General features: G+C 45.8%; 1 protein-coding gene across 1 annotated transcript in view; it reads left to right on the top strand.

Moving 5' to 3' along the window:
- The window catches only part of LOC119161658 (ras-related protein Rap-1b-like), a 108,533-nt gene that overhangs the window by 86,484 nt on the left and 7,049 nt on the right, over positions 1–15,000 (top strand). Inside the window, exon 2 of the mRNA XM_075889343.1 lies at positions 5,641–5,814. Within this exon, the coding sequence (XP_075745458.1) occupies positions 5,641–5,814 (174 nt within the window). The remainder of the gene's footprint in view (positions 1–5,640; positions 5,815–15,000) is intronic.

Raw genomic sequence — 15,000 nt, 5'->3', positions numbered from 1 at the left:
TGTCCGTGGATCAACGGGAAAAATATCAAGAAGTAAAGGACGGGCAAAACAATAAAACGAAAACTTTATTTTTTCTACGTTTCAGCCGGTGACTGGCCTTCATCAGGAAACACACGATACATACATACATACACTATATATATATATATATATATATATATATATATATATATATATATATATATATATATATATATATATATATATATATATATATATATATATATATTGATAGGTAGACACCGGCATAAAGGGTGTCCTAACAGGAGAACCATACAGTGGCAGAGCCAGAGGATCTTGTTGGCACGACCTCTATAGCATTCAAGGGAGGGCGCTAAAATTAATTGTCGACAAATAAACTATAAAGATCCACCAAGATTATTTTTCAGCTCTTACAGCCGACCACTATAGGTACTTGCGTAACGGGTATATTCGAATCTCAAGCCTCGCACTCTAACTAAAAGAGTTACGTTTCCAAAAAAAAATAAGAAGAATATTGTTCTTGCACAAAAATACAATCTATATCCAAAGATACCGTATAAGGGCACTTTCTTGGGCAAGTTGGTAGCTATTGATTGTTTGCGCTTGTGTCCGTCTAGTCCTTCACATCAACTGTTCGTCCCTTAAGCAGTGCGCAGTAACGTAACACCATTAATACAGTTTGGTAATAACAATCAGAACAATTTTATTCTTGGTTTTCCAGTTTCTTAATTTATCCTAACGTCTCAAACCCAACCTCAAAATAATGCGCAGGCAATCAAAGAACACCTTCCAGTCTGATATGCGACATGCATAGCTGACAGCGCTTGCGTATTTCATCTTTATTGTAACTGGTGCAGCGTTTCTAGAATCTGGAATTACTTAAGCGTTCTTTGCATGAGAAGGTGCGTACTATTCCAGTTTGACATTGCATAATGATCTCTACAATAGGCTGTCTCATTGGGCGAAACCTTTGTAGCGTGCCAAGAGAACAGTGCAGACAGGAACGGCGATAAGGGAATAAGGGAATGGATAAACACAACACACAACTGTGAAAGCACGCACAGAATCATCACACTCACCCATATACGGACGTGCTCTCGTGAGCACACGGTATTTATTCTCTTAGCACAGAAGTACAGACCCTAATACAAGGCCACGCAGAGGTAAACACAAGCACGCACACATCCGCACGTTCACACATTTCCAAACGCTCGCACATACAACCACCATCGCCTTCTGAACGGCAGCTGCAAAAACAACCAAATGACGTGCCTTAATTTATGGAGAAAAACATATCAATATATAGAACTATACGTTTTGTAAAAGGCTACACAAAAGCCCCATAAACACAATGGGGCAGAGAGGAGAGGGTTGGGGGAGGGGGATGACAAAACAGGAACAACATCAATTCCTACCTATTGCATCTGTACATGTATGACTGTTCCGAAATGCATTGAAAACTGTGCTCATCCCAGCAAAAAAGAAGCTACCCCCCACCCCCCTCCGCTGCCCTTGCGCTGTTCCCATGACACGCACGCAATCAAAATCGATTGGGAGTGCGCGAACCGCGTAGTTTTCAATAACGCTCGCCCACGATTGAGGATATATTGTATCGGAAAGAACATGCTTGTCGTCGATGTCGTTTCATTCGCCTATTCATGCATCCTGCCGCATCCCCATCTTCCTCCATCTAGACGTTGGTTAACCATTTGTACTTCTGGGTGGTAGCGGTAAGCGTTAACAAACGCGGAGTCGTTCACGGCCGCGGCATAGTTTCTTACAATATGGAACTTTAGAATAGCGCACCGCGAGCCCTTGCGGTGCGGTCGCTGCCACTGCGCATGCGTCGTAACGCGAGTCGGCGTTCGCGTTCGCGGGCCGCACGCAAAAAATCCGAAATTGCGTGCGGTGATGGCAGCCCGCATGTGGCCCGCAAGCGCTGGTTTCGAGGCTACGGTGTCGCTGCGATCGTGCGTTGCGGATCGCAGTAGGCAAACGCTATTCTAAAACTCGTATGGCGCCCGCTACGCCCGCAACACCCGCAGCACTTGCAAACGCTATTCTAAATCTCCCTAATATTTACCCCGATGAAGCGTGGCGCTGCGATCGTTCAGCCACCATGCGAACAGTGGGGAGACTTCATGAATTCTGCGAAGCCTTCGTCATTGCTGCTTTGCAAGCACTTGTTCTTTTATTTATTGGAGTGATTAGGTTTTAGATTCGGATAAAATATTGGCTCGCCTGTGAACCACGTGAGCATATTCGAATTAGTTGGCCTACATAAAAAGATTGAGATGGTCAATTGGAACTGCTGAGCTTGTTGACGAACTTCTCGTGACAACGTGGTTGCGGGCATCGCTTAGCTTCACGGAGCCGAAAGAGCGAAGCTCAGCCTGATCCATGTGCTACCTATCATTCCCATATATACTGAGTGAAGTGTCATGCACTGCAGCTCCAATAGACAAGTGCCAAAATTCCATCCAGTGCACTAGAGTAAAAACTCGTTAATTCGACACTACTTAATTCGCCAAAATTGTATAATTCGGACGTGTTCGCTGGTCCGGGCCAGCGTTATATTGTTTAATGCCATCAAAGTCCCGTTCGTTCAATCGTATTTGACCCCGACCAGGTTAATCCGGACATCCCTCGGAGCACACCGAGAGCGAAGTGACTCAAATGCGCGACGTGAGAGGCACCTAAACGACATTCGCGTACACATAAAACGGCCACTGGCTTGCACATAGCCGTGCTCACCACCTATACCGTAGCGTTGTGGATGCGTAGTAAGGTATCTGTTCAGAGAATGTTTCGTATTAAGACACGGGGGTCTAGGCCGCGCTCGCATTGTGAACGATGTCGCAGGACGAGTATTACGGCTTTGGCGCTGCTCTTGTGCAACATAATTAATGTACCTAGATATTTTTCAAGAAAATGACAGTTTATTCATGAAATAGACGTATACTTATTTTGTAGATACTTCATAAAATTCTAAATTGGTTAACTCGGACAGTTAACAGTTTTCTTAGTCTCTTTGAAATCATAGTTACCGAGCGCTTAATGGATTATGAAACTGTACTGTTCACGTTACCGTGGAAGACCATACACGTGATGACGCCAAGACACTTATAAGGCTAGCTCGTTTTTTTGTCAAGAACATATTGCGGTACGTTAACAGGATGCAAAGGCAAAATAAATCAACCGAAGACGTTGATCGATATAAGGAAAAGCGGGAGGAAAACGGTAATTTATTAATGTCTCACTGGAACGCTTTCGGTAATTAGGAAACTCGTGGGCGTGTGCAGAATAGCAGCGAAAGATAAAGGGGTGTCTTAATGAAAAGGCCGCAGAGTTCCACCTTGCGGAGTGTCTCACAGGAAACTCAAATTTAGGAACGACTTGAAATTGAAGCGGTTCGATCACGACGCATCGCTCCCGCGACATACACGAAGCGTAATTCAACACAATATGACTTCCACTGCTAGTCTATAGTTATGCCGCTCTCTTTCTCGTGCGCCGTTGTGCTCTAGAAGATTTAGCGAGAACAAAGCACGCTGAAAAATTGTCAGTTTAATTAATATATAATATATATATATATAGCCTCCATATCTAATCCCGATACATTTCGCCGTCAGCTACTCACTCTGTTCACCATGTGACCCTGTTTTTGTATTCTGAGTGCATTGCGTAACGGTGATTTATATTCCCCTTGTCTTTTATTTTAAAACGTATCCCTCTGTTGCCATGTTCATATCAACAAGTGCTGTATTCTTTAAAATTTACCTCGCCCTGTATAGCCTAAAATGTGATCTCATTTATATATATATATATATATATATATATATATATATATATATATATATATATATATATATATATATTCGTTGTTCTTGCACTGATCCTGCCTGTAAACTGTTCGTTACCTGTCTGTACCATTCCGATTCCTCCCCCCTCCCCCTTACCCAATGCTCTGTTCTGGGGCCTGTAAGGTTTTTTTTTTTTGAATAAAGAATAAAGAATTGATGGACCGTTACACAATACTCCTGTTGTTCATCGCCTCTATGAGTGCTTTTCACCAATAAAAACGATATATTTACGCATATATTCCTAAAGGAGGCAAGTATCTACTTAATAAAATACTTCCTCTGATAAATAATTCAAAATCGTTAGACACAACACGGAACTCGCTCCTATTTTTCAGAAACGGCGAGCCAATAATTTCGAATGCTATTGCGCTAATGCTAGACAACCTATATAACATATTGGGCCATCGGATTACCTAAACTCTACCAATTTACGTAAACTCGATTTATTGTAATTCGTGATGTGATATCTTTACGTAATTACTTCACATATAAGATACCTGCGTACACCTTTACGTCGTGTCCTGATCAATTATATAAGTGTGCAGCGTCTGCCACAATGACATTTTTCTTTCAATATAAGGACTAAATGAAGGGCAGTTTTACGAAACTTAATATTCTGCAAGATAGTGCACATCTACCGGCAATTTTGAATGAACAAAAAAAAACAAGACGTTCACACGAACAAGCGATGGAGACAAACGAGCGCCCCTCATGTCCCTTGTTCTTGTGGATGACTAGTTTATTCGCGCTCAGAATTCCCCTCAGTTAAGTGGAGGACCCGCTCTAATTTTATGTAGACTAAGAATTCTTTGTGTGCGAATTTTATGTGATCATGCGTGTATACTCCACGTATGTAAAAGCTGCTCGATTGGTTGAGTCAAAACATTCAGTTTATACATCGTGTAAGCTTTGAGTCGAAAAAAGTTGGCTGGCTTAGTTGGTTTGATAAAAAGTGTTTCAACGCTCCAGAGCGATACGAACCATGAAAGAGGCTGTAGGAGAGGGCTCCAGCTAGTTTATAAACATCCAGGCGTTCATAATCATCCACTGACATGACGCGCTACACCGGGCCTGAAGCATTTCTATATCATCTAAATGAGACAGCCGCGACCGGAATCAAACCTGCATCCCGCTCACCGCAGCTGCACACCTTAACCACTGCACCTCCACGGCTACTGAGAGGTAGCAAGCTCACTTTCGTGGACTATAAACAAACAATAGGTGTTGGTCACTTGACCCAATTATTTATACATTGATACACGTTGAATATTTCGTACATCGACCTGTTGAACAAACATTACGTTCGTGTGTGTGTGTGTGTGTGTGTGTGTGTGTGTGTGTGTGTGTGTGTGTGTGTGTGTGTGTGTGTGTGTGTGTGTGTGTGTGTGTGTGTGTGTGTGTGTGTGTGTGTGTGTGTGTGTGTGTGTGTGTGTGTGTGTGCGTGCGTGTGTGTGTGTGCGTGTGTGTGTGTGTGTGTGTGTGTGTGTTCGGCGCCTAAACTCTTTATAATAAGAAGAACAGGTATCATCCAGCATAACATGAGGTTCCATTCAGCATTACGTCTTCATTGACGCGTCATGTTCTTCGTTCGTCCAGGCACCAATCCAAGAGGAATTTTGTGGGTTCGAAAGAAACATTATGTTTACATCGACTGACCCCAATAGTTGATTAATTCGTCTGTTCGTACGTCCATTCATTCAATTTCATTTATTTTTTTTTCTAGTTGCATTCATATCGTTGCAGCTTTAGGTTAGACGTATCGGCTTAAAATGCGTCTGTTTTCGGATTACTGCAGACGGAATCTACCACACCGTGGACATCCTAGACACGGCAGGGTCGCACCACTTCCCGGCCATGCGGGAACTGAGCATCCGCTCCGGTCGGGGCTTCGTGCTCGTCTTCTCCGTCGACAGCCTACAATCTTTCCACGAGGCCGCCCAGCTTTGGCATCTCATCGCAAAGATCAGGGGTGAGTAGTACCATTACAGATAGAGATACCATTACAGATACGCATGCAGATAAATGTACCAATATAGATAATGATAGAGGTGACTGCAAAAGATAAGCCGTCCTCCAACAGCTTTACGAACGTAGAACTCTCACTCGGCAGGGAGCGAACATCAGACATACGTACAGTGTCAATTTTTATGAAAGAGAACACAGCGACGCGTGGCCTGCGCGCTCCGGCGGCTGCTGGCAGCGCGTTCAAGTGGGAGCGAGATCAACTACAGCCTCTTCTCGCGCCATCTCGCGGCGAGGAAAACAACCGTTCGTTGCTGATATGAAACCGGCGGCAAGATCTCGACCCCTACCCCTTGAAGGCGATTACGTGAAAGCCGGCAACCACCTTGGAGGGGGAGGGGATCGCAATCTTTCCAGCGGCTCCACATCAGCACTGACATCTTGTTTTGCTCGCCGCGAGATGACGCGAGAAGAGGCTGTGGTTGCCCTCGCTCCCACTTGAACGCGCTGCCAGCAGCCGCTGGAGAGCGCAGGCCACGCGTCGCCGTGTTCTCTTTCGTAAAAATTGACACTGTACATACAAAAACACGCTTATGCATATACATAGGTTTGCGTGTACATGTGCAACATGTGCAACAGCAAATCTGTGTTTCCGCGTGTTTTGTACCCACATTTTTCTCCTGGAGTCAATGAAACGAAACAGGTACATGTGACCACAGTTTAGAAAAAAAAAGTGGACCTGACTCAGACTCGCTAAATATATTGTTGCGGCATGTTATAATGGTTCGCCATGCCACGAGACAACTGTCCACAGACCTTGGCCGTACATTTCTATGTGGTCGAGCCCCGAGAGGCTATGTTGAAATACGCGAGCGAGCATGCGCTTAGGAGTTCCCTGGCGAGAACGGCGATCGCACCACTCCACCGAATATGTTACGACAAGGATACCGACTCGGAAACGTAGACACAGATATATTTCCAGCTGAATCAGCGAGCAGCGCCAGCGACATTGATTAGCTCTCGCCAGTCTACTCTCTTTGTCCTCTTCGCCTCGATGCCATTGGTACCTAGCACTGTTTTCCACTTATGGCACACTCGAACTGTTTAGAAAAAGTGGGCGACGATTTAGAGCAGTAGGTACTCTACAATGGAAGAGTGTAAAGCCGTCCCATGAACCTCGAAGCTATTATTAGGACTAAAGCACAGAAACCATCGCAAAATTTCATCGATAAACATAAGCTCTTGTCTGATATGCGCCAAACAAAACCCCCAGCTTGAAACACGAACTATTCATCATACAACTTATAATTTGTACCATGGATGTTGCAGGCGTGCGGCGCACGTAGACGCGCGCTTCACGCCTACGTAATATCCCTGGTACAAGTTAGGAAATATAGTAGAAATAGTAACACAGATTTATTCAGCCAAACGACCAGGGTATGTTCTTCACTCAGACTTGGGATGTTTTTAAATGTGAAGCATTTCTTGGCGAAGTTCGGCGACATTGAGCGTATCTATCTATCTATCTATCTATCTATCTATCTATCTATCTATCTATCTATCTATCTATCTATCTATTTATCTATCTATCCACCTACGACGCTTAGCTCTCCTGGCCGTTTCGATAATGGTATCGATACGAAACATAGTATGACATCACATGACTGTATGGAAAACATATCTGACTAGTCATGAAACGAAAACCAAGACATGTATCTCATGAATGTCGTGATTTATAATTCATGGTTCTGCAGCTCTCGCGGTGGTTTCGTTCACATGGCATGTTGCAAAACTTGTATGGTATGACATCATTGCATGGCGAACACAAGTGACGGACCTTAACATCAAAATCATGGCATGCTTGTCATGTAACATGACTACATGCCATGCACACGATACGCTCGCGGCCGTTTCGCTAGCGTCACATATGCCAAATTTGGTATTACGGTACGTGAATGAATGACGAAGGTATGTGACTGGTGCAAACATGATAATCATTGCATGCGTGTCATGTAACAAAATGACTACATGCTGCGCTCATGGTGCGCTGGCGGCCGTTTCGCTAGCTTCACTTATATCAAATTTGGTATTACGGTACGTGAATGGATGACGAAGGTATGTGACTGGTGCAAACATGATAATCATTGCATGCGTGTCATGTAACAACATGACTACATGCTGCGCTCATGGTGCGCTGGCGGCCGTTTCGCTAGCTTCACATGTACCAAACTCAGTATTAGATGACGCGAATGGACGACATAGGTAAATGACACATCCAAACATGACAATCATGACATGCGTGTCATGTAACAACATGACTGCATGCCCCACTGATGATGCACTCACTACTTTTTTCGCTTGCTTCACATGTGCCAAATTTGGTATTACGTGACGTCAATGAATGACGAAGGTATGTCACTGGTGCAAACACGATAGTCATGAGATGCATGTCATGTGAGAACATGACTACATGCCACAGTCAAGGCACCAATACACTTCGACGTGACGCAGTGCGCGTGCTCGCCGGCGTTCATTTCGTCGCGTCACGCCGGCGTAGCCACGCCAGGCGCCGGTCCTGCCATATACTCGCAGGCGCGCGCCGCGCTGCGTTGCTCTGACGCATGCGCGTTGCAGCGCGTCTGCATCCCTCCGTCACGAAAAGAGGGAGACGCAGTGTTGTCTGTGTAACGCATCGGCACGAATTTCGCGCCGGTTGCCGTCGAGCCGCATCGACGGACGATAGTTGCGGAGGTCGCAGCTGGCACCAGACTATAGAGTGCTCGCGTTTTGCTAACGTAGCGTCGCTGTGCCCAGCGTGCGCGCGCATGAACGCTACATTGGAGTATATTGGGCCCTTCATGATACGCTTGCGGCCGTTTTGCTAGCTCCACATATACCAAGTTTTGTGTTACGTGACGTCAATGAATGACGAAATATAAAACTGGTGCAAACATGACATTCCTGACAAGCATGCCATGTATGAACATGACAACATACCACGCTAATATCGTGCTTGCGGGCGTTTCGTTAGCTCCACATATACTAAATTTGGTGTCACGTGATGTGAATAGATTACGAAGGTAAACGACGTATCCAAACATGATAATCATTACACAGAAGTCATCTACGGCGTCATTTACCACCACCTCGTAACGTTGTGCTGATTTTAAAGTGACACATCAACCTTTCCCATTCGTGCTTCGCATATCATTGATTCCCACTGTACATGGGATCTGCCAATTTTTTTAATGAAGGAATTGTTGAGCTGTGTCATGGCCTCAAATGCCGCTCTGTTAAATAAGCAGCTGGTAGCCTAGCACTTTCGCTTTCTCCTTCTCCGTTTGTTGTGTTGAAACTATATATATATATATATATATATATATATATATATATATATATATATATATATATATATATATATATATATATATATATATATATATATATATATATATATATATATATATATATATAGAACAAAAAGTGGAGGATGGGCAAAACGAAAACTTTTTTATTTTTCCTACGTTTCAGCCGGGGACCGGACTTCATCAGGGAAGGCCGGTCCCCGGCTGAAACGTAGGAAAAATAAAAAAGTTTTCGATTTGCCCGTCCTCCACTTTTTGGTATTTTTCCACTGGATCGAAGGACACCTTCATTTTAATATATATATATATATATATATATATATATATATATATATATATATATATATATATATATATATATATATATATATACACGCGAGAGAGACACATTTTCCTCCTTCTCAGCCGGTACCACCTCGAAAGACTTCCGCACGCGACGTGGTTTCGCACTTACCCCAAGGTGAGCCCATCTGGGACTAAGTGTGGCGATGTCATGTCTTCAAGATATGTCCTGATACGTCGTTATGACGTCATCACAAAATGGTGTATTGCAGCACTCGTGTCTGCATTAGTCACCTCAATTACGAAAAGTTCATTGATTCGTTGTTCAACTGCAAAGATAATCAAACGACGAGCGTCGTCTGAGGCGCCGAGAACGCTGAGCCGATGTCAGTCGCGCCTCAGGTTGCAGCGCGGTCGCTGGGAGCGGATTTTTGCCGAGGTGGTGTCGGGAAAAGGACGAACGCGAGAAGAAGTGAGGGTGAGAGCGTCGCTTCTTCCCAACACCCACGCAAGCAAAGCCTCGCCTTCCGCCACCACCTTTTCCCCTTGAAAGCTTCTTCCTGTATCCCCGGCATGCGCTGCTGACAATCGGGAAAGGAACACGTCGGTGAGGGGCCACCACCCTTCGACATTTCGAGCAAGCTCCGCTCTCCGCCGATCGAAGTCTGACTCCTCTTGAAGGTACCCTCACCCCCCTTCGAACAACCCCGTCCCTGTCATACCTTCAATATAGCACTTCTATTGATTGTATGCTCTATCTGCTTCTCCTTTTCATTCTTTCCTTTCTCACCACCGATTTTTTTTCATTTAATTTCTTTCCTATTTCTACCAGAATCCACCACCATCTGACCTCCATTCCGCAGCTTCTCTTTCCTCTTTCCCATTTGCCTTTCTCTTCCTATTTCGCGCCCTTGCCCCAGATTTGCATTGCCGTTCCATTTCACGCTGTCTCCTCCTATGACTTATTTTCCTTTTATGCTCCTCTCCGACTTGGCAATCTGAATACCATGTCAATGGAGCAAGATATTGATTCACCCGCTGGACTCTCGCTTTCTTGTTATGAGCATTATCACTGTTATCAGCATTATCACTGTTACTAGCGGTGCCACCTAGCGCTCGCAGGAGGACATTGTTATGCGTGCGCAAGTTTGGGAAGTCGGAAGGACGAAGTGGGCGAAGTTTCACTGCACCAACTCCCCTGCCTCGCCCTCCTCTGAACACATAGCATAGAGGAAGAGTGCCTCCCTCCTCCCATCCTTCAGCTCTTCCTCAAGTCAATGGACTTTTCCAATTTGCGCTCCTTTTGTTACGCAACTTTCAGACATGTAGTGTACCCCACCACCTCAATTTACCCTTGGCTCGATTCCCCCATCCATTATCCTGCTACATGCGGACAGTTCCTTCCTTATCACTGGATTTTTCTTCCTTTGTGACCCCAACTTCGGCATCCTTCTCACTTATTTATAAATCTCCCCTAAAGACTTCTCGTCATTTTCTGTTCTCCCTTTCTGTCGGGAAACAGCTGGCTCAGCTCTCTCATCAGCCACTCGGCCGTCTAGTTTACCGAGCAGACACACTACCACTTTGATCCACGGTTGAACTTTGTTCCTCATCTTTTAACCCGTGATCAGTGCAACCTTTCCCTAGGCCACACCAAGTTTCACCGACCATTCGCCCACCTCTGAAGAATAGAAAATAGAGGGAAGTGTAGCGTTTATTCCCCGTCTTTCTCCATAAAAAGGAAGGTCGTTCCACTCGTATTTCCCCGAAGTGTGGACTTCCTCTTTGCATCTCCTCATTTCCTCCCCAACCCGTGCCAAACACTTCTTTTATCGCACGCCATCCTATTTCGGGGAAGCGGCTTTACGGGCAGAAAAGCCACCGGCGCCGCCACACCATGTGCCTTGGCGCTGGAGGTTCACCGGATAGAGAGTTTCTAATGGTGCTCAACCGCAGCGCATCTCCTCGGATTCGTTGCGAGGAACCAACAGGTGGCGCTGAGAGCGGACGCAATCCCCCCTCCTTTTCTCCCTACAACCTTCCCTTTCCCATCCTCTCTCCTTCACACGTCCCCCTGATGTTGCTTGGAGGTTAGAAAAGGCGCCTATTTCTGCAATCCCTGGGGAAGCACGGCACTCTGGGATAATCCAAAATGATTTTGGCAATTTACTGCTTAGACTGTTCATGTATGCTTGATATTGGCGCAGAATGTATTTCGTAAAAACAGAAAAAAAAGAGAAGAAAGCGCTGGCGCTGCTCTGTATTCACTTTTCCTTCCCTTTTTTACCGGGAAGTAATCAAATAGTGTGGTAGGGAAGGGGAGGAAGAGGACGCTGGGAAGTAGGCAGTGAATAATAGTAGCGGAAAAGAAAGGCCTCCTACTCGGGATGAGTACCCACAGCAATATGTGGGAGGTTGGCGTGTTTCCCATCGGAAACATCGGTAGGTACCCGGTGGCGTAGGAAATCGAACCTGATACTTCATGCATTGCAGGTGGACTCTCTGTCACATGAACAGTGCTACAGTTCACGCCTGCTCCTGCCCTCTCGGAAGTGAGTGGAGAAAGTTAGGCACCAGCTGCCCCTTGCTCATCTAACGCAAAATTCACCTTTCCTCATTTCCCTATCTTCCCCTTTTCATTGTTATTTGTTGCTTTCTCTCTCACTCACTGACGAACGTTCATTGTGTAGTTCCATTCATCCCCCCTTTTCCCCATTATACTCATTCTTCTCCCAGTGTCATCCTCGACGCCTTCCTCTTTCGCAATCCTAGATCCCTAGCTGCCTTATTCGCTACAGTTGCTCGGTTGAGTCCGCAATCCCTGAACGGGGAGAGAAGAAGATGCTGGCAGAAAAGCGTGGTGAAGAGAAGGAGCGAAAGGTTATCGATGGCGCGGCATGCTCTTGGCATCCCGCTTGTATAAGTTGGTTTCTATATTCGAACCAACTCCCCTTTCTTCCCCTCTGCCACCGTCAGAACGAAGCCTTAGGCGCTACAAGCGCTACGGGTGGTTGCTTCTTCGCGAGAAGTACAGAGTTATGGATATCTATATATATGCTGTTTTCGCGTGATTACCTCAATAGCAGGGGAGCGGCGCTTCCTGGTTTGCTGCATGGCTGCAGTCGTGTAGTCACCGGCATTCGTTTCGTCAACGCGTGCACATGCAGGTCCGTTTCCTTGTAAGGCAAAAGCCTTATGTACGTCTCATCAAACGTGAGAGGGACCACCGGCGGCGTTAAGATGAAGAATGCCAAAAAAATTGGATTGGAGAATTCATCATAGTGTGACGTTATCGTGGGATCAAATTTGTCCAAATTTGTGACGTTCCACAACGACGTTATCACGCGACATCGTAGCTCACTCAAACTTTGGCTGATCTCGGAGGCAGTTTTACAAAACCAGGCAAGTGCCGAAAGCTAACTCAGGATGCCCTCCGATCCTGAAGGCACTGCAAAGCAACGTTGAGTGACTGAAAATAACATAAAACAAAAAAAATTAAATGGCGTTGGTCATCTCAGGTGAATAGATAAGAAACCCCGCCGTGTGTCCTTACGACTCTTTACGTTTCACTACCCCACCTTCCCTTACGAGAACGCGGACTGGCATCCCTGCTAAAGTATTTGTCCAGTATCTCCCGCCTGGCGCTTTCAACTGAACTCTGGCTGGCCAACAGCAGCTCACTGCTGCAAAGGGTGAACTGAGCATCATTTGGACAGGTGTTTGTTCGGCGTTGCTCAGAGTGAAATGGCGATGAAACCGAGTACAATTGTTACGTTGGTTCTTTCGTCAGAGGAAATTTGGTACAACGAGGTGTCATTTTAGTTCTCGCTTTTGAGGACGACATAATACGGTTTCTACAGCACTTTAAGAATACGCTCGTGAGCGCACGCGGCACGCAAATATATGATACCTTGGGGAAAAGTTAACAAGGCGAAAGCCTTATCGAGTGATGAAGCGGGAAAGTGACCGTCGGTACGTCGTCGACACAAATCGCACCGGAAATCGCGCGATCACAGATCGTGATGATAATTGGATTATAATCTCCATTTCGTAAGGATAATCATGCTGAAGTATGACTACTATGATGATGATTTGATGATGGTCCGTAATAGCCCCACCGGACGGCCTTCTTCATCAAGCCGTTTGCGGCCAATTCATAGCTTTGGCGTCCATTATCAACTTGGCGCCAAAATAACGCCCGAACTGAAACACGAAGGCACAGAAGAACACATAGAGAGTACGGGCACCCACTTAAAGCTGTTTATTGATTGCTTTGTAGGGTTTAACGTCCCAAAACCACCATATAATTATGAGAGACGCCGTGGTGAAGGGCTCCGGAAATTTTGACCACCTGGGGTTTTTTAACGTGCACCCAAATCTGAGCACACGGGCCTACAACATTTCCGCCTCCATCGGAAATGCAGCCGCCGCAGCCGGGATTCGAACCCGCGACCTGCGGGTCAGCAGCCGAGTACCTTAGCCACTAGACCACCGGGGTGGGGCTTAAAGCTGTTTATACTCTGAAGAATACAGGTAGATATGGAATAAACACAAACGAGTAATAAACCAGAATCTTCGAAGACGCTCGAACTTCGCCTTCAAGGGTGGAATGCGATAGCCGGATCGGGCCTCGTTCCTATCACGCGCCTTCTCGAATGCTTCTCATTTGCCGGTCTCGCTTCGGAAGAGAGCATGCTGTCGTCGTATGCTGTCATGTTATGTCACCCCTTGACTTCGCGCACTCAAGGCAAGGCACAGCACAGTCATGTATAACAAGTGCGTGCAAAAGAGAAGTGAGGGTGAGGAGAAGGGGAAGGAAGGGGACAAGTCACAGCCGTTATGGCGTCTGGCAGGCAGAACCATGGAAAGCACAGCCGTGAAAAGTAAAAGGGTGGGAAAATATAGTGAGGGTGAGTTTCTCCTTGTTCAAGAAAGAAAAACAAAACACAAAAACGTTGGTGGGAAACGTTCGAGAAATAGGGGAGGAATGCACAACAAGTGTCTCAATGAGGACACTTGAACCAAAACATTCGCACGGGATGGGGATAAAATAGACATTGAGATGGAAGGGAAAACACTAGGAGGGGAGGGGCGTTTGTAAAGGCTAGGACGATAGAAAGGAGGAAGCGAAGGCATGCAATTGTCATTCGCGGCATCACGCAGACACGACCATGCGAGGCGGAGCGAAAAGCGAGTGAGGGTGAGAAAGATTGCAAGAAGGAAGGGAGAGAGAAGATTATAGGATCTCCATGTATGGCGCCCCATCAACTATTCCCTCAGCAAACGCTCCTCGAGTTCGTCTCGCAAGGAAAGGCGACTCCTTGCTTCGCACGTTCTACAGCTTTCACGTCGAGTCCAACTTCATATTTATTATATATTTATCGTATAACTGCATCTTGCTCGATTCTTTCGGTCACGGACAACGCCGGTTTCTCGTCACACAACTTAAGCCCACACCGGAATTTCTGGGAAAAGAGCTTCGTAACGCCACCACGTTAAAGAGTTGCAAGTGACCGCCCTTCATATATGTACGTTCCATCGTGTTT

The sequence above is a fragment of the Rhipicephalus microplus genome, chromosome 3 (assembly GCF_043290135.1).
Source record: "Rhipicephalus microplus isolate Deutch F79 chromosome 3, USDA_Rmic, whole genome shotgun sequence".
Classification (NCBI taxonomy): Eukaryota; Metazoa; Arthropoda; class Arachnida; order Ixodida; family Ixodidae; genus Rhipicephalus; species Rhipicephalus microplus.
Note: the sequence above shows the minus strand (reverse complement) of the source record. Positions and strands in the feature narration are given on the sequence as shown.